This window comes from Oryctolagus cuniculus, chromosome 10, assembly GCF_051225735.1.
Source record: "Oryctolagus cuniculus isolate XC-2025 breed Fujian yellow rabbit chromosome 10, ASM5122573v1, whole genome shotgun sequence".
NCBI lineage: Eukaryota > Metazoa > Chordata > Mammalia > Lagomorpha > Leporidae > Oryctolagus > Oryctolagus cuniculus.
In genome coordinates, this window is record NC_142876.1 from 19,899,116 (window position 1) to 19,917,506 (window position 18,391).

The 18,391-nt window shown below is 40.8% G+C and overlaps 1 protein-coding gene across 7 annotated transcripts in view; it reads right to left on the bottom strand.

The window, feature by feature from the left end:
- Positions 1–18,391, bottom strand: part of MALT1 (MALT1 paracaspase) — a 67,118-nt gene that overhangs the window by 35,885 nt on the left and 12,842 nt on the right. For 5 of the 7 annotated variants that reach the window (XR_016213955.1, XR_016213954.1, XM_008261416.5 and 2 more), the window contains 5 exons: positions 9,565–9,686; positions 6,450–6,609; positions 3,624–3,802; positions 2,763–2,859; positions 1,852–1,884 (listed from right to left, as the gene is read on the bottom strand). Coding sequence is in view for 2 of the 7 variants with exons in the window: in XM_008261416.5 (XP_008259638.4) it covers positions 1,852–1,884; positions 2,763–2,859; positions 3,624–3,802; positions 6,450–6,609; positions 9,565–9,686 (591 nt within the window). In the remaining 5 variants the exon portion in view is untranslated. The remainder of the gene's footprint in view (positions 1–1,851; positions 1,885–2,762; positions 2,860–3,623; positions 3,803–6,449; positions 6,610–9,564; positions 9,687–18,391) is intronic. The other 2 variants (XR_016213956.1, XM_051851181.3) reach the window with 1 other exon arrangement.

Sequence of the window (18,391 nt, forward strand, 5' to 3'; positions counted from 1 at the left end):
AGCTTCAGATGTCTGTAATACAGCTGCATTCTTTTATCATATTCTGCATTTCTTCTTGGGGTCCCTTCCCCTCTGACTTCCTTTAAAATTTGCATATGTATTATTATACAGAATAGTGTCACTGCCCTAAAAAAATCCCCTGAGCTTTACCTAGCCATTCAAACTCTGTCCTTTGTCCCAATCAAATGTCTTAAACAAAATACATCAAGTAGGATGTGATTTTCTACAGGTAAAAAATGTCACAATATAGGACACTGTTCAGAATATGCATCAATTAACCATAAAATGTTTGGACTTTGTAGGCATTTTTGGAAAAAGATATTTCCATCTGAAATTCTAGAGCAACTTTATAGCTAGATTTTCATCTTTACATTTTCTGAATAGAGATATTTGAAAGTTATTACTTCACAGTGCATTCAACACTACAAAAATATGGAGGTTTCACAGGTATAGAAGCAGCATGTCAAGGTGATAATTTCCATGAATTACCCTGAGCTTACACTCATTCTTAGAGGTCTCCAATGTGAGTTTTAAAAACCATGCAATTAGGGCTGGCACCGTGGCTCACTAGGCTAATCCTCCGCCTAGCGGCGCCGGCACACCGGGTTCTTGTCCCGGTCAGGGTGCTGGATTCTGTCCCGGTTGCCCCTCTTAAAGGCCAGCTCTCTGCTATGGCCAGGGAGTGCAGTGGAGGATGGCCCAAGTATTTGGGCCCTGCACCCCATGGGAGACCAGGAGAAGTACCTGGCTCCTGCCATCACATCAGCGTGGTGCGCCGGCCGCGGCGGCCATTGGAGGGTGAACCAACGGCAAAGGAAGACTTTTCTCTCTGTCTCTCTTTCTCTCACTGTCCACTCTGCCTGTCAATTAGGCAAAAAAGAGAAGAGAGGAAGAGGAGTTTGATTAGGATTTCTTCACCCAGGTAGAGTTAACAGACCATGTGATTAGAATCCCCTCTTGCTTACAACCAAGTTATTAGTATGAAGACAGTAATTATAGGACTGCCAAACTGATGTTATGGAGATGAAGGACAGAAAAATCAAGAAATGTAAGACTTAACACTATTTTCTTGCTTTACACAAGAGCCCAAGGTTACATAACAGTTTGAAGAGGCAGAAATTGAAAAAATACTTTGCTATTCACAAACCTAATTATGCAAACCAATGTTTGCACCAAGAGAAGGTGATCTATGTTTTAATATTTACTCATTGCAATTTAAGCACAATGCTTAGATTAGTTTATGTTGAAATATTTTCAGTTCTTTTTATATATTATGGTAAAGGTGACATTGTAGATTAATCTACAGCCTTAGAGTTTATAAAATCCTCATGATTTTAGATTAAAACAGAATATCTTATTAATATAATTAGAAATATTGATAAACATGGTTAAATAATAAATCTTCTGTCTCCAAGCTTCCACAGAAACTATTTCAGCATTTGAAAGGCAATTTATTCTGGCTAAAGGATAGATAAAATAATCCAAACAAATAACCATGACAGTATAGTCATCCATTTTTTTAAAAAATAAATTTTATGAAGATAAAAATAAGAGTTCATTGAAAATCTTGGCTATTCAAAAATTATGCAGGAACTTTGTTCTCCTATGCAACAGAAAATCAACGGAATCAATATTAACTCAAGATTAGTTATTGTCATAGTGTGTCTGTTCAGTAGTTTTCATGGCAATTTATAAAGCTTCAAAGACCAAGAAACAATATCCTCCAAGAAAAACAGCTTCTTGGAGTAAGTATTTTTTCCATCACTGCACTCAGAGAACTAGAACCCTCCAGCAGTCCCGAGAATAACCCGCATGCAGAAGATGTGGTCTCAGACCAAAGAACGACACTACCTTCAGTGCACTCCACTGCCTCATCTGTTCTTCCTTGTGTCAGAGAAAACAAATGTGAATATAGTGGAATCCATCTTAGGAAGGGCAGCCATCAAGCAGAGAGATAAATACATAGGGACATGTTGGCAAGCCAACACACACCAACATCTCCTATTTGTTAACAATGCAACTGTAAATGCAATTAGCTTAAATAGAATAAACTCCCAATTATGCAGTTCAGAATATGAATTGTTAATTGATAATTACGTCTTTCGTCTGTATAAGGTTTTTTATTTTTTTTAAAAGTTGTTTATTAATTTGAGAGACAGAGAAAGACTGATAGAGAGGTCCTATCCCCTGGTTCATTCCCAAATGCCCACCACAACTGGGGCTGGGCCAGGATCCAGGAACTCAATCCAGGTCTCTCACAAGGGTGGCAGGAGCCATCACTGCTGTCTCCCGGGGTCTGCACTGGCAGGGTTGGAATCAGGGTCAGGAGCTGGAGGTGTGTACCATACTCAGGTACGGTCCCTCAGATAAGAGATACAGGCATCTGGAAGGCCAGATGTCTTCCCCCATGATGTTTATAAAAATGTTTTATTAAAATATTTTGTAACCAAATTGAGTTTTCTGTAGCTAAAGCTTTAAAGAAGACATTTTTTGCTGTGCATTTAAAATAAACTATAAAATTTAAAAATAACTAAAACAACGTGAATACGATATTTTTCTGGTTTTTTGCTCTTTGGATGTGAACTTAGATTATGGATCTAGTATGCACTCTCTCAAATTTCTATATAAACAAAATAATTTCTAATACTTAACATACCATTAAATGGTACTAGGGGAAAAGCAGAATTTCCTTTGCTTACACATTCAGTTTATACGGTTCATTTTACATTCCACTTGTCAGAACACTGAGCAATACTGCTTACCTATGATGACTTCTGCCCTCTTGCTATCTTGACTGTCTCGTTCATTATACACACGACACCAATAGGTTCCCTGATGTTCCAAATCCACATAGGGCACCTACGTTGGTATCAGAACACATACATATTTCCTCTTCAACTTTAATTTGAACTGTATTTTTTTTTAAAATAAAAAGCCTCCAAAACAAAACATTTCAGAAAGTTTCAGACATTCTTAGATTATGCACTAACTTAAATAAAAAAAAGCTAATGATAAAATGATCTTAACACTGGTGAGTTTATGCAAAACTAGTTGACATTTTACAAAGAAGCCCCTGTTGAATTCCAGTATTTTTGCAAATGTAAGAATCAATATTAAATGGACCTGAAGTAAAAACACCGGAAGCATTAACACATTCTAATGCATATCAGGGTTTTTTGTTTTTGTTTTTTTTTTTTAAGATTTATTTGAAAGGCAGAGTTATAGAGAGAGGGGGAGAGAAAGAAACCGATCTTCCATCTACAGGCTCACTCCTCAAATGGCCACAATGGCCAGGTGGCCAGGGCTGGGCCAGGCCAGAGTCAGGAGTCAGGAGTCAGAACTTGATCCAGCTCTCCCAACACGGGTGGCAGGAGCCTAAGTACTTGAGCCATCTCCTGCTGCTTTCCCAGGAACATTAGTAGAGAGCAGGATTCGAAGTGGAGCAGAGGGAACACAAACGGTGCCCATAGGGGATGCCAGCATCACAGGTGGTGGCTTAACCCACTGTGCCACAATGCTGGCCCCATCAGTTTTAATATTCACTTCAAATTCAACTATATCATTTGTTTTATACATTTCCCAGCCCCTCTCCCGTCCAAATACCCCAAAAGTCAACTTCCTACCATGTAGAGCTTTTTTGTCTCATGTGTTAAGGGTGACTCATTTTTGAACCACTGGTAGTGAGGAATAGGGCTTCCCACAGCAACACACTGCAGAATCAACGTGCTGCCCGGCAGCAGCTTTTGGGATCTTGGCTCAACACAGATTTGCAACTTGGACTCAGAGATGCCATCCACACTTCCTTAAATTGAAAGAAAAAACTAAAAATAAATCTCCAGGTTAAATGTAAAAACAAATTGCTTTCCCATACTAAAAACCAGATGTGTTCAAGTCCACCTTTCATTTTTTACAATCTTCTAATATCTCCCAAACTATATTTCATGAAATGGTCGCTCTCAGAAATAATCAGATGTTCTATGGATAAGAGGATGTTATAGACAAGTAAGTTTAGAAAATTCTGTGTTCAATAAGGTTAAGCACATTCCTTTATGCACGATTTCTCAGTTTTCAAAGTGCTAATATGCATAGTGAATTAAAGAAAGGAATACAGTTCAAGTGTCTTCCAAATAAGTTTGCCTTTAAAGTCTTTTTTTGGTAGGGGAAAACAATTTAGTTAACACCTTCACATTCAACAATGTTCACATTCAGCAGGGAAAGCCCTACATCTGTTTTCTGCCTTACTGAAATAAGGAATTCTGCTATCAGTGCGGAATACATGACTGGGTTCTCACTAGTATATCTTCCCAAGCTAGGTATCAGAAACCATTTATTATGCATTCATTTATTACTCTTTAAATTCTTTGAAGGCATACAGCTTTTCAATTTTTTTAAATATTTTATTTATTTGAAAGGCAGAGTAAGAGGAGAGACAGAAAGAGAGAGAGAGAGAAATAGAGAGAGGGAGAGGGCGAGAGAAAGAAAAAGAGAGGCACCTTGCATCCATTGATTCACTCCTAAAATGGCTACAACAGCCTAGGTTGGACCAGGCCAAGGCCAGGAGCCTAGAGAGTTTCATCTGGGTCTCCCTGGGCAGGCGCAAGAGCCAAGCTACTTGGACTATCTTCTCCTGCTTTCCCAGGTGAATTAGCAGGGAGCTGGATCAGAAGTGGAGCAGCCACAATCAGCCTTTAAGGCATTCTGGTCTAGCTGAAAAGCCCACAAGAGCATTTCAGGCATGGAAGACCAAGACACTGTTGCAAACACTGTCCTATATGAAGGACTTCTGTGGGTGAGATCTCAGTGGAAAGAAGTTGTCATCAAAGAAGGGTGTACTTTTCTCTGAAGGGAAGAGAGAACTTCCACTTCACTTATGGCCTTGTCTAAATACTGAAGGAGTTTGTGGATTCAAAAGGCTTCCATAGCCATGGCAGCTCATGTCAAGAGCCTTGGGTGGTCACTGATGTCATACATAGGAGTGTTACCTGTTAAATTAACAACAGCAGTCACTGTGCACTTCCTTCCCATGCAGGACCTTTGTCCTCACAAAGAGTTGTATTATGAGAGTTAACACTAAAATCTGTTCTCAAAGATTTATTTTGTTTTAGTATATTTAGTGGAGGATATTCTTATGTCTCATAAGTTTTAGTTATGCCTAAGTGTCCAACCCCACTGCTTGTTTTCTTAGGTGCTTCCTTAATTAGTGATAAAACTTGTTCTCAAGGACTTACTTTCTTTTTTTTTTAATTTTTTTTAAATTTTTTATTTTTGACAGGCAGAGTGGACAGTGAGAGAGAGAGACAGAGAGAAAGGTCTTCCTTTGCCGTTGGTTCACCCTCCAAAGGCCGCCGTGGCCGGCGCACTGCGGCCGGCGCACCACGCTGATCTGATGGCAGGAGCCAGGTGCTTATCCTGGTCTCCCATGGGGTGCAGGGCCCAAGCACTTGGGCCGTCCTCGACTGCACTCCCTGGCCATGGCAGAGAGCTGGCCTGGAAGAGGGGCAACCGGGACAGAATCTGGCACCCCGACTGGGACTAGAACCCGGTGTGCCAGCACCGCAAGGCGGAGGATTAGCCTAGTGAGCCGCGGCGCCAGCTGACTTACTTTCTTTTAACATATTAAATGTAGGATATTCTTATGTCTCCTAACTTATAGTTATGTCTAAGTGCTCACAAAGGATGTATCATTCTTTAGGGCTTCCTTAAAGTTAATTTTCTCAAAAAAAAGAAAGAAGTGAAATTAACTTCAAGATGCAATGATTTTGAACAGCCTCTGTCTTGACTGTTGAACAGTTTTTTTGTGTGTGTGTGTGCAAATTGTTGAACTCTTTACTTTGTATAGAGTTAGTCATCAGTGTATAAAGTTAACTGAAAATGGATCTTAGTGGAGAATGAGACTGGGAATAGGAGAGGGAGGAGGAGGAAGGGTGGGAGTGTGGGTGGGAGGGCGGGTATGGTGGGAAGAATCACCATATTTCTAAAGTTGTACTTATGAAATGCATGAAGTTTGTATTCCTTAAATAAGAGTCCTTTGGGAAAAAAAGTCAATAAAACCAGTTTGGCCAAAAAAAAAACAAAAACAAAAAACAAAGAAGTGAAGCAGCAGGGACTTGAACCAGTGCCCATTTAGGATGCCAGAGCCACAGTGCGCAGCTAAACCAGCCATGCCACAACGTCGGCCCTGAGAGGTTATCAATTTATGCAGTGTCAAGCAACAGCATGAAAGAAGGCAAAGTCTGACAAGGTCAGCAGCAGGCAGCAGGCTGAGAAGAGTCTATGTCCCCTAAAGGATTTATGTGCACGTGGGAACAAATCTTAACAAGTGGTGACAATACAGTGGACAAAGTACTGTGTGAGCGTTCGGTACTGTTTTTGATAATCTAGAATTTGTTAAAGCAAACAGTTACAATGAGGTGGTCCCCATCCCAATCTTTAATTCTTCTATCACTTACTCTGAGAGCTTTCTGTTACTTCTGCGATGTCACAAACATCCAGCTGTGACCACCGGCTGAATTCAAAGGTGAAATTATTATTAACGCGACAGACATAAAAGCCTGCATCTTTTACCTGCACTGTGTTAAAAATAAGTTCTGAGGCATTTCCGTATGGAATCTGTAAAACAATCAGTAAGAAAATATAAGTGAATGACTCATCAATAACACATCTCATGGGTATTTGGTGCACCAGTTAAATCGCCACCTGGGACACTGGCAATCCATTTTGGAGTGCTTGCTCCAAGCACTTTCTCTCTCTGCTTCAGCAACTCTTTTTCCCTTTTACTGTATCCCTCTCAAAAACATATTCTAGTACCTTCTATACCAAATAAATAAATAAATAAAACTTGACCCAAGAGTTCCTCTCGGCAATACTAAGAAGCCAGTCACCCCTTTCTTCTCAAAACACTTTGCATTTGAGACTCCGAGACCAGCCCCTTGGGTTTTCTTCTTAACTCTGGCATATCCTTTTCAGTCTCTTTATCTCAATGTTGTCTTAACAGAGAGCCAAGCTGCCTAGACAATGTATCTGGATGTGTTAACAGACAGTTCATTTTTCTTTTCTTTATAATTTGAAAGATGTATTTTATTTATTTCAAACGCATAATGAGAGAGAGAGAGAGAGAGAGAGAGAGAGAATCTTCCATCCACTAGTTCACTCCCCAAATGGCAACAGTTGGAGATAAGCCAGGACAAAGCCAGGAGCCAGGAACTCTATCAAGATCTTCCACATGGGTGGCAGGGACCTGTCATTCACTGCCTTCCCAAGCACATTAGCAGGAAGCTGGAGTGGAAGTGGAGCAGCTGGGACTTGAACTGGTGCTCTGATGTGGGATTCCAGAATTGCAAGTGGCAGCTTAACCCACAGCCCTGTAACAGGCATTTCAAACTTAACATCTCTAAAGCTAAACTCCTAATTTTTTTCCCTCAATCTATTCCTTTTCAGTCTCCAACACTTCAATGCATAACATGTCCCTGAGGCTCAAGTGAAAAATCTAGGGGTCACCCCGGATTTCTCTTCCTTCGGCCTCACATTTCACATCTACTCTATCAGTTTGGCTAACTCTGGTATCTCTACAATACAAGCTGAATTACCCAGTGGTCCTCTTCCTGTTCTCAGTTTCCTTTCGAGCAAGTCTGTATTTTTAAAAACAAATCCTACCATGTCTCTTCTCTTACTTAAAAAACCCTTAGTGGCTTCTCACTTTGTATCATCACCCTGTTTATTTTCCTCAGCTCTTAGCTCACAGAAATGACTCTGCTCACTGCTGTCTTTCCCTGCTTTGGAGGGAGTCCTTGAAGGCATGGAGCCTGTGTTCTACTGCTTCACAGTACTTGAGAACAGTCTGGCACAAAACAGATGCTCAACAAACACTGGTCTATCGGAAGACAGATCCATGTATGTAACAGCAGTTTGATAAAACACTAACAAAACTCAACTTGTTAGAGTTTTAAAATCCATCACAATTGTTCAAATCAAAGACGTTTCCTCATCCCTTACCTTGATGGTTTTCTCCAATTTGGATGAGTTTTATAAATTATACACTTACTATCTGTAGAGGATTTTCTCATTATTTCCTTTCATTATTAAAATAAAAACAACTCTGCGATAGAAAAAATAAGCTAAGAATATCTTCGGCAACCATCTCCTACAAGCCAAGGCACATAAACATCCTGGCCATTTAATTCTGACGCCCACCATGATAGGAATTCATAGATGATGGCAATCAGGGCCCTAATGTAGAACTACCTGGCATCAAAGCTGCCATTCAATCTTTTTACCATATTCCACAACTGTTCTACCTTACCTGTGATTCAGGAATGGAAACAAAAACTCGTATAAAACCACAAATTCCTGCTAAAGCATAAGGTGATTAAAGGAGAGATCATAATCTCAGAAACATCAGAATCTTGGATGGCATATCAAATCAGTTTCAGATGTGCAAACAAAGACTTAGCATCACGTTTGGAAGGAAATCGAATCACTAGTTATAGAATAAAACATGCAGTTTCAATGCACCATCAGGGAGGGAAGGGCAAGTGGGGAGGAATGAAGTGGAAGAGAAAAGTCCACAAAATTGGAGCATACATGGGGCAGCCAGACCAGTGAGAAGCCCCAGTGGCAGGGTGGCTCAAAGAGCTTTCAAGAAAAGAGAATTCTAATATGTACTTTTTCTTTTCTTTTTTTTTTTTTTAAAAGACTTATTTACTTGTTTGAAAGGTAGAGTTACAGAGAGGGACACAGAGAGATGTTCTATCTGCTGGTTCACTCCCCAAATGGTCACAATGGCCAGAGTTGCTCTAATCGAAGCAAGGAGCCAGGAGCTTCTCAGGTCTCCCACATGGGTGCAGAGACCCAACTTGGGCCATCTTCCACTGCTTTCCCAGGCGCATTAGCAGTGAGCTGGATCAGAAGTGGAGCAGCTGGGACTCCAACTGGCACCCAAATGAGATGCCTGTACAGGTGGCAGTTTTACCTGCTACACCACAGCACTGGCCCCTAAAATCACTTGTCCCACACTGCAAATCTGAATTTCAATTAAGAACAGCCTAAATCTTTTGATGTCATACAGTTATACATAATTCCTAAATATTGCCATGGCATTCTATATAGTCTCGAGAAATTTTTAATTAAAAACTTTAGGTAGAAAATAATCTGGTATATAGATACGTTAGAAAGTACTGGTGAATCTTCCTGCTTGGTAACATTGTTGCCTATGAAATTCCTACTTTCCACAATTTTTAGAGTCAGGAATTGATTTCATTATTGCTTAAGACTTCTTTACTAAAACAATTTCAGAACTGTTTTGTCATAAAAATGATTACTGAATATTTCAGTAATAACCTAACAATGCTATCTGACTTTGACTAACTTCCTAAAGCCACAGTTATGACAATAATGCTTATTAATTTTCTATCATTCTTTTTTCATTATATAAAAAAGTTTATTTTAGATATCACACATCTTTAAAAAATAACATAGAAGTTATATGTTCTTATCCTGATCTGATAATATTCATCTTGAGTCATTCTCTCTTCTTAAACAGAGACATTAAAAGACATTAAAAATTACCTCTTTATTCATTTTGAACCATTGATATTGTACAAAAGGATGTCCAGTTGCCCGGCAACACAGTTTCACAAACTGTCCAGCCAAGACTGCCTTTGATTCTGGGTTTACAGTGATCTTTATTCCTTTAAAAACAAAAAAAAAGTTAAGTAAATAAAGCTACAAAAGAGGTACTCTCCTTGTTTATGTATCTGAGGACAAAAAAAGAAATATTTTGGAAATAACCTACAACCTGTATATTTATCTTTATCATAAATCACCCACTCACTTCTCCCTCCCTATCTGATTATAAGTTTTTGAGTTGCAGACTGTGTAAAACCAGGAGGAATGAAACTTACCTGCAGAAGATTTTGATCTACTGTATTTCCCCTTGACTGGGGAGAAAATTAGTTGCCTATTTCTTCAATTCTTAGAAACATATTTTTTTCCGTGTTCTAATAACTCAGTTCTGAAAGCAGAATGCACCTTATAATAAATACCCACCAAGTAGTGGACATACTGTAGCTCTCAGTGCCAACTCTTGCATGTACGTGGTCATAAATGCGTTCACGGACAGCACTTAAATGAAGTGCACTGTTGATACTGTAAATGTTAGTTTAGACACTTGCTATGCTCTCAATATGACTCCCCAGGTTCATGCATTGGAAACTCAATCCCCAATTAAACAGTTTGGAGGCAGGGTCTAATGGAGATGTTTAGGTCATGAATTAACACTGCTATAAAAAGGGCCTGTGGGAGTGGTTTTGCTCTCTGTTTTGCCAAGTAAGGACACAACATTCCTCCCTGTTTGCCGTTCTGCCTTGCACCATGTGAACACACCCTGATCTTGGATTTTAAACTTTTTCTTTATAAATTAGCTAGTTTGTGGTATTTTGTTACAATAGTATGGAACAGACCAAAGCAACGCCACTGAAAATATCTTTAAAAGATTATATGACTTAGCATTGAAATTATTATTTTGGAAGCAGAAAGGCACAGAAACAGAGCAGCAGGATATGAATTTAATACATATGATACAAACATTTCTCATTTAAGGAATGACTAGAAACCTGGAAGAAAATTCTAGAATCAACAGAGAAACGTCCACTCCCTCCACTCACTCACCCTGGGAAAGCACACTGCCATGTCATGAGGACACCAGGCAGCCCTGCAGAGGGGCCTGAGTAGTAAGGAAGGAAACGCAGGCCTCCTGCCAACAGTCAGTGAGCAAGTAAGACTTCCTGACGGCAGCCGTGGGGCGAGCCATCTCAGGAGCAGATTTCCCGACCCCAGTCAGACTTTCAGATGGCCATGCAGTGGCCATGAGACCTCTAGCTGGAAGTATCCAGCTAAGCTACTCTTGGTTTCCTATCCTCAGAACCTGCATGAGATAAAAAGTGGTTGTTCTGCGCTATGGCCTTGGGGCAATTTATTATATAGCAATAGATAACTGACATTAACAGAAAAAAACACCAAATTAATGCCTTTTACATTTACCAAAGTGTATCATTCACAAAATTGGGTTAGCTGGCTTTCAGGAGAGAAGAAAAGATCATTAAAACTTCTGAACCCATTTTTATTTTCTTTCCTCATCTATCTTGAATGTGACCTCATAACAGTGTCTTTTTCCTCTACAACCCACTGACCCAAAAGAACAGAACAAGATGAATCGAGGAAAAGGGTAAATAATTCAATAATCTTAACAGATCAAAGGTACTAAGTTTTCTTAGGAAAAAAAGAATGTAGGGCAGAGTATGAATGTGAAATCCCTACAAGAAAGATACCAAATAAAGCCAATATTCAAAATGAGTAACTATTTGGCACATATTTAGCATATTTGAGGGTCTTTAGTAAATATAGAGCTTCTCAAAAGAGAATTGTTTTCATGTTCATTAATCCTTTGTGCTGAGGCCAAGACAGCTCAAGATGGACTGAGCTCAGAGTTTTTATGAATTCTGTGATAGAAATGGAGTGAGAAGCACAGCTGAAGCCAACAAATTCATAGCACTGCATGTTCACATCTCCAAGTGTATCACTCATCAGCCAGGAGAGCCTTGGATCACAACTTTAAGACACAAAGATTCTGACTTTCTAAGTTTAGGTGTAATAAAAGAAAAACAATTACAGCAATGACAAGGTGAAACAAGTATGTACCTAAATAACATAGGAGTTTTGGCCAAATTGGCTTTAACTTAGGTCTTAACAGTGATCTCCAACTTAACTTGGCCCTGATGTCTCCTGACACAAAGTCAACTCCTCTGCCAGTCCAGCCCTCACGGGCTTCCACATCACAGTGAAGGCCGCTGACCTGCCACCGTGTCGGTTCCTCACAACAGAACTTCACAGCCATGCCTGAATGCCTCCTGCCCACTTCCTCATTCTTCACATGGAGTTTATCACAGAACCTGTCCATTAAGCTTTCCCACACCTCACCATCTTCAGTTTCAATCCAAGCTACCAAAAGCTCCAGAGCACACTACTTTTAGGGCCTGCTCACTGATTTCCTTGCTTCCAACCAGCAGCTCCATCTTTTCAACACAAAATTAATTAGGGGCTGGCGTTGTGGTACAGCAGGTTAAGCCACTGTCTGCAATGCCAGCATCCCATAGGGGCACCAGTTTGAGTCCTGGCTGCTCCACTTCTGATGCAGCTCCCCCGTTAATGAGCCAGGGGAACCAGCAGAGGATGGCCCAGGTACTCGGGCCCCTGCACCCACACAGGAGCTCCAGATGATGCTCCTGGTTTCAGCCTGGCCCAATCCTACCCATCGCGGCCATTTGGGGAGTGAACAAGCAGATGGAAGATCTTCCTCTCTGTGTCTCTCCTTCTAACTTTGCCTTTCAAATAAATAAATCAATCTTAAAACCAAACCAAACCAGGGCCAGCGCTGTGGCATAGAAAGTTAAGCCTCCACCTCCAGTGCTGGTTCCCAAATGGTGGCAATGCCAGTTCAAGTGCTGGCTACTCCACTTCCGATCCAGCTCCCTGCTAATGTGCCTGGCAAAGCAGCAGAAGATGGTCCAAGTGTTTGAGCCCCTGCACCCACATGGGAAACAGAGAAGTTGTTCTTGGCTCCTGGCTTTGGCCTGGCCCAACCCTGGCTGTTGTAGCCATTTGGGGAGTGAACCAATGGACAGAAGATCTATCTCTGCCTTTCAAATAAATAAGTCTTTAAAAAGAAAACCAAAGAACAAATTAATTCATATCACTCTTGTGATGAAAATCCCCTCAAACTTTCCTGCTGAGCTGGAATAAAATCCCAACACTTACCTGGCCTCAAGGCCCTTGCTGAGCTGACCTCTCCTTGTCCACTGTGTTCTCCTCTTGGCCCTGTGTTCCAGCTGCACAGGTCTTCCTGCCTCTCATAAGCAACGCTTTCTTCTGCCATTCCACTTAAGTCCTCTGCTGGTTTATCCCCTGGCCCAAGTGTTTCATGGCAGGCTTCTTCTTTTCTCGTCACTGGACTCATTAAATGCCACCAGCTTCTCTGGGAAGCATCTCCAGGATAGGCACTCTTCCACTCACAGTTCTCCAGCACCTTTATCCCTTTCTGCGTCCTTCATTACAAAAATAATTCTCTGAACTTCTGGTTTCTTACTGTCTGTCTTATCCACTAAAATGGAAGCTCCGGAAGTCCAGGAATTTGTCTGTCCTAACTACCAGTTCACCCAATGCCTAGAACAGTGCCTGCATATGGTAATACAGTGGGTGTTCAACATGTAGTTGAATTAATGTGCACAATAATTAATGAAATAAGCCAGACACAGAAAGACAACTACCACATGTTCTTCCTTATCCATGGGAGCTAAAGTTAAGAAAACAAACAAACAAAAAACCACACACACACAAAAAAAATAAGTGCCCATGTGAGTTTTGCTGCAAACACAGTGTTTTGTCAAGCTTAGTTTTAAATCTGTCAAACAAACTGATAGGAATTATAAATTGCTATAGTTTTAATGAATTTGTGACAATTTAAAAATTTATATAAGTGAAGTTGAGCATCTTCTCATTTGATTACTGTTACTGTTTATAGCTGCTACCTATTTTCTTGCTAGATGATGGTCTTTTTACTTTTCATTTGCTGAACCCTTTATTTAGTAGAGCCATTAAGCCTTTGGTTGTAACACAAGCTTAAAATATGTTATCTCAAAAGAAAAGAACCAAATAAAATACTAAGTTAACAAATAACTATCAAAGCATCAATTTACTGACTGTTTTACATGCAACAAGCATGTTTATCTCTAATATTCAAAGTAGAATTAATTAGATCTATGTCATAACGAAAATTAAGTGACTTGCGGGTCACTCCAATTACCTGAGGAAAAATACTTAACCTCTTTGAGTCTGTGTTTTCCATCGTGAAATGACAAAACTAGGATGCAAGCTTAGGTTTTCTTGGCTTTAAAACTTTGTGCTATGGGGGCTGGTGCTGTGGCACAATGGGTAAACCACTGCCTGCAGGCCCTGGCATCCCACATGGGCACCGGTTAGAGTCCTGGCTGTGCTTTTTTTTTTTTTTTTTTTTTAAAGATTTTATTTATTTATTTGAGAGGCAGAGTTAAAGACAGAGAGAGGGAAAGGCAAAGAGAGAAGTCTTCCATCTGTTGGTTATTCCCCAGATGGTCACTATGGCCAGAGCTGAGCTGATCCAAAGCCAGGAGCAAGGAGCAACCAGGTCTCCCTCGTTGGTGCAGGGACCCAAGCACTTGGGCCATCTTCCACTGCTTTCCCAGGCCATAGCAGAGAGCTGGATCGGAAGAGGAGCAGCCGGGTCTAGAACCAGCGCCCATATGGAATTCTAGCCCTGCTCTACTTCTGATCTAGTTCTCTGCTATGGCCTGGGAAAGCAGTGGAAGATGGCCCAAGTGCTTGGGTCCCTGTAACCGCATGGGAGAGCTGGAAGAAGCTACTGGCTCCTGGCTTCAGATCGGGCCAGCTCTGGCTGTTGTGGCCATTTGGGGAGTGAACCAGCAGATAGAAGACTTCTCCCTCTCTCTCTGCTTCTAACTCTGCCTTTCAAATAACTAAACAAATCTTAAAACACACACACAAAAAAACAATAAAAACCTTGTGCTTTTGTTATCCTCATGATTCTTAACGGACAGGTATACCTCGCTTTACTAGGGTTCACTTTATTGTAATTTAGAAAACCTATATTAAAAAAATTGAAGGTATGCGGCAACCTGCTATCTAGCAAGTCTGTGGGTGCCACTTCCCAGCTGCTCAGATGATTATTTTTAAAGCAATTCAGTGTTTTAAAATTAAGGTAGGTTTTTTTTTTTTTTTTTTTTAAATAAAATGCAACTCTCCAGTATGGGATGCCAGTGTCACAACTGGCAACTTAACCAGTTGCACCTCAATGACAGTCCCACAGAGTAACTTTCATGCTTCCTGTGCTTGAGTATTAAAGAAAGCCTTCACGATATCTATAGGAGGAGAGCCAGAACATTACTTGGACCTTGTTGTGGCATTTTAGATATAAATCTTCAGCTTGATACATCTCAAATGCAAATTTATTACCTACGAGATAGGAAGGAGGGTTTTAGGAATTTCTGGAAGCAGGGTTTGCCATAGTTTTTTTTTTTTTTAAGATTTATTTATTTATTTGAAATCAGAGTTATACAGACAGAGGGGCAGAGAAAGAGGGAGGGAGGGAGGGAGGGAGGAGAGGGAGAGGGGGAGGGAGGAGAGGGAGAGGGAGAGGGAGAGGGAGAGGGAGAGGGAGAGGGAGAGGGAGAGGGAGAGGGAGAGGGGGAGAGAGAGAGAGAGAGAGAGAGAGAGAGAGAGAGAGAGGTCTTTCAGCCGCTGGGTCACTCCCCAGATGGACGCAACGTCGGAGATGCACCGATCCGAGGCCAGGATCCAGGAGCTTCTTCTGGGTCTCCCGTGCTGATGTAGGGGCCCAAGGACTTGGGCCATCTTACATTGCTTTCCCAGGCCATAGAAGAGAGCTGGATCGGAAGTGGAGCAGCTGGGATTTGAACCAGCGCCCATATGGGATGCCGGCACTGAAGGCTGCCATTACATTGCCGTTGCAGTCAACTGGGGAGTGAACCAGCAGATGGAAGATCTCTCTCTCTCTGCCTCTCCTTCTCTTTCTGCATAACTCTGAGTTTCAAATAAATAAATATTTTAAAAATAATAAGACTTAAAGGTTGATGTTAAAAGAAAAATGATACAAGGCTACTGCACACTTAATAGAATACAGCATGGGGTAATCATAACTTTTATATGCACTGGGAAACCAGAAAATGTGTGCAATTCACTTGATTGTGGTGAGATCTACATCTCTAAGGTATGTGTGTGTTTCCCATGGTAACCTCATCCTCTGCCACAATGAGCCTTAGAAAGGAGTAGCAGGTGGAAAACAATCTCGCACCTTGACACTGCTGATAAACTCACCACAGCAACTCTTCTCTGCCATTACACAGAGAGACAAGGAACACAAATGATTCAAACAGATAAGGCATTCTCCTTATGGTGTCTTACAAAAGAATGAATGATTTTATGGAAGTAGACCGTGAGGTCAGGATGTTCTAAAACGTATCCTTCCTTTGTGTGGGACAGACTAAGTGACTTTAATTGTACATTCAAATTCAGAGTAGTCTAGTCTTCAGTAAGCAAGGAAGGAAAACACACACACACACACGCATACGCACACGCACACACATTACTCATTGCTTCAAAGGCGGAGGATTGAAAGGCAAAATGTGATTTGGAAACAGCCCCTGGTGAGCAGTAAAGAAAAGAAGTTGCGATACCTCCCGAGTTTTAACCACACATATTTCCTTCCTCCCACCCAGCTGGTGTGACAGGGAAGCATGGCCAACCCTCAACCACCCTCATGTAGCACCCTAACTAGTCAGAAGGTGCTGAACAAAGATAAGGAGAGAACCTGGCACAGTGCTCTGTAGGCTGTACTCAGGCATACAAATCAAAGTTCTATTTTAAATGGTGAACGCACAGCTTCCTGGTAAACAAGCATATTCTCAGATAACATCTGCAAAGAAAGCATAGGGGTTACTTGATTTCCTGTAAGCCTGGGAGATCTGACTGGGTACGATGGAAATGAGGATTGCACCTTCAGCACACACACACGTGCACACACACTCATCTAAATCATACATGACACTAAGCAATAAAACAAAACATAAAACCCTATTGGAATGATAAAAAAGATAAAACTAGGATGATTCTTGACTTGACAAAAGGATTCATCACAGGTTCCCTTTAAATAATTACTGTCTTTCATGATGCACTTAAATGTTGGTGCCGTTTACAAACACCTTTTCCAGGACAGTTCTATTGCATATATTAACGTGCATCTACTTCCAGAGGCCGTGGACCACAACTTTTTTTTTTTTTTTCACCAGCTCCCATCTAAATCTCTTCTTTATGGTTATTCTGAAATTTTCTAAGTATCACTGTCAAATGCCTATGTGTCTGCCCACAGCATCCTGGAATAAACATGAGGGCACTTCAAATGTTCACGGGAAAACAGAGTTAAGGGTGGGTGTTTGGCATCCCGTATCAGAGTACCTGGGTTCAGGTCCCTGTTGGGTTTCTGATCCAGCTTCCTGCTAATGTACACCCTGGGAAGCACAGGTAATAGTTCAAGTACTTGGGTGGGAGACCTCCGTGGTCTGAGTTCCTGGCTCTGATTTTGGCCTGACCCAGTCCTGGTTTGTTGTGGGCAATTGGGGACTGAACCAGAGGATGGGAGATCTCTGTCCCTCTGTCTTTCAAAAAAAAAAAAAAAATATATATATATATATATCTCGTTGTCAATGTTGGTAGCTTTGGGATGAGGGTGTTTAAAACCTTTAAGCTCAAAGAAAAGAAAAGGGTCTTAAAAAAGATCATTACAGACCTCTGGTTCAAAACAATTTTGGCACTTTGCTTTAAGATCCCTTCTCAAATTCCCACTGAAATGACCAAAGAAATAAAAATACAACAACAGTTTATCAGTAATGAAAAAGGGGGATGAACAGTATCCACACAAGAAAACTAGAAGCAATTTCTTAAACACATAGTTCCAGCAAGGCCAGACTACAGGTAGCTCACAACGTGTGGAAAAGCCCAATGAGAGAGACAGCCCAATGAGGGGAGACCTCCTCCCACTGGGGATGCTTCAGAAGGTGTGCTGCCTGCTAAAGCCCAGGAGGCACAGCGCACCGAGAACTTCAGGGATTTCAGGGTGAGCTTATACTTATCTTAGAGAGACCACAGAAGCCGGCTCCTAATTATAGGAATTATTCTGGATAGAGATGGGGAAATGCTATGCTTCTGGCTACCAAATAAATACATAAAGAAAAATGGGTCACATTTTCAAAAGGAGAAGCTCCCCACCACAGTCATCTCTGGCTACTGCTCCATAAACAACAAAATGATACTGCACTGTCTCCTTTAGTAAAATAAATCTAAAGTTCCCCTCATCCCTGCATCTAGGCCTGAAAGGTCTGTTCAGAGGCTCAACAAGTTACTAACCCCAACTAGACCAGAAAATGATTGAACTATCTGTAGAATATGAACTAATGTCCTCCTATGAAATGGCATTACTATAAAAGAGAGACAACATTAGAATACTTATATTTTGTATTTTCATCAAAGTTCAAGAATATGCTGAAAAGGAAAAACTAGCAATCAGATAAACTTACTTTACATAAATATTTATTTTTATAATTGTTCTGGATGTGATCATTTGCATGTTTGTCTCCCCTACTAAACTATGACCTTTCAACAGTTAGAAACTATTATTTATTCATCTTTGAATTCCCAGGACTTAGCATAATGCCTGGAATAGCAAAGATATCAGAATATAGTAAATGTTTCTTGATTGAATGAGCAAAAT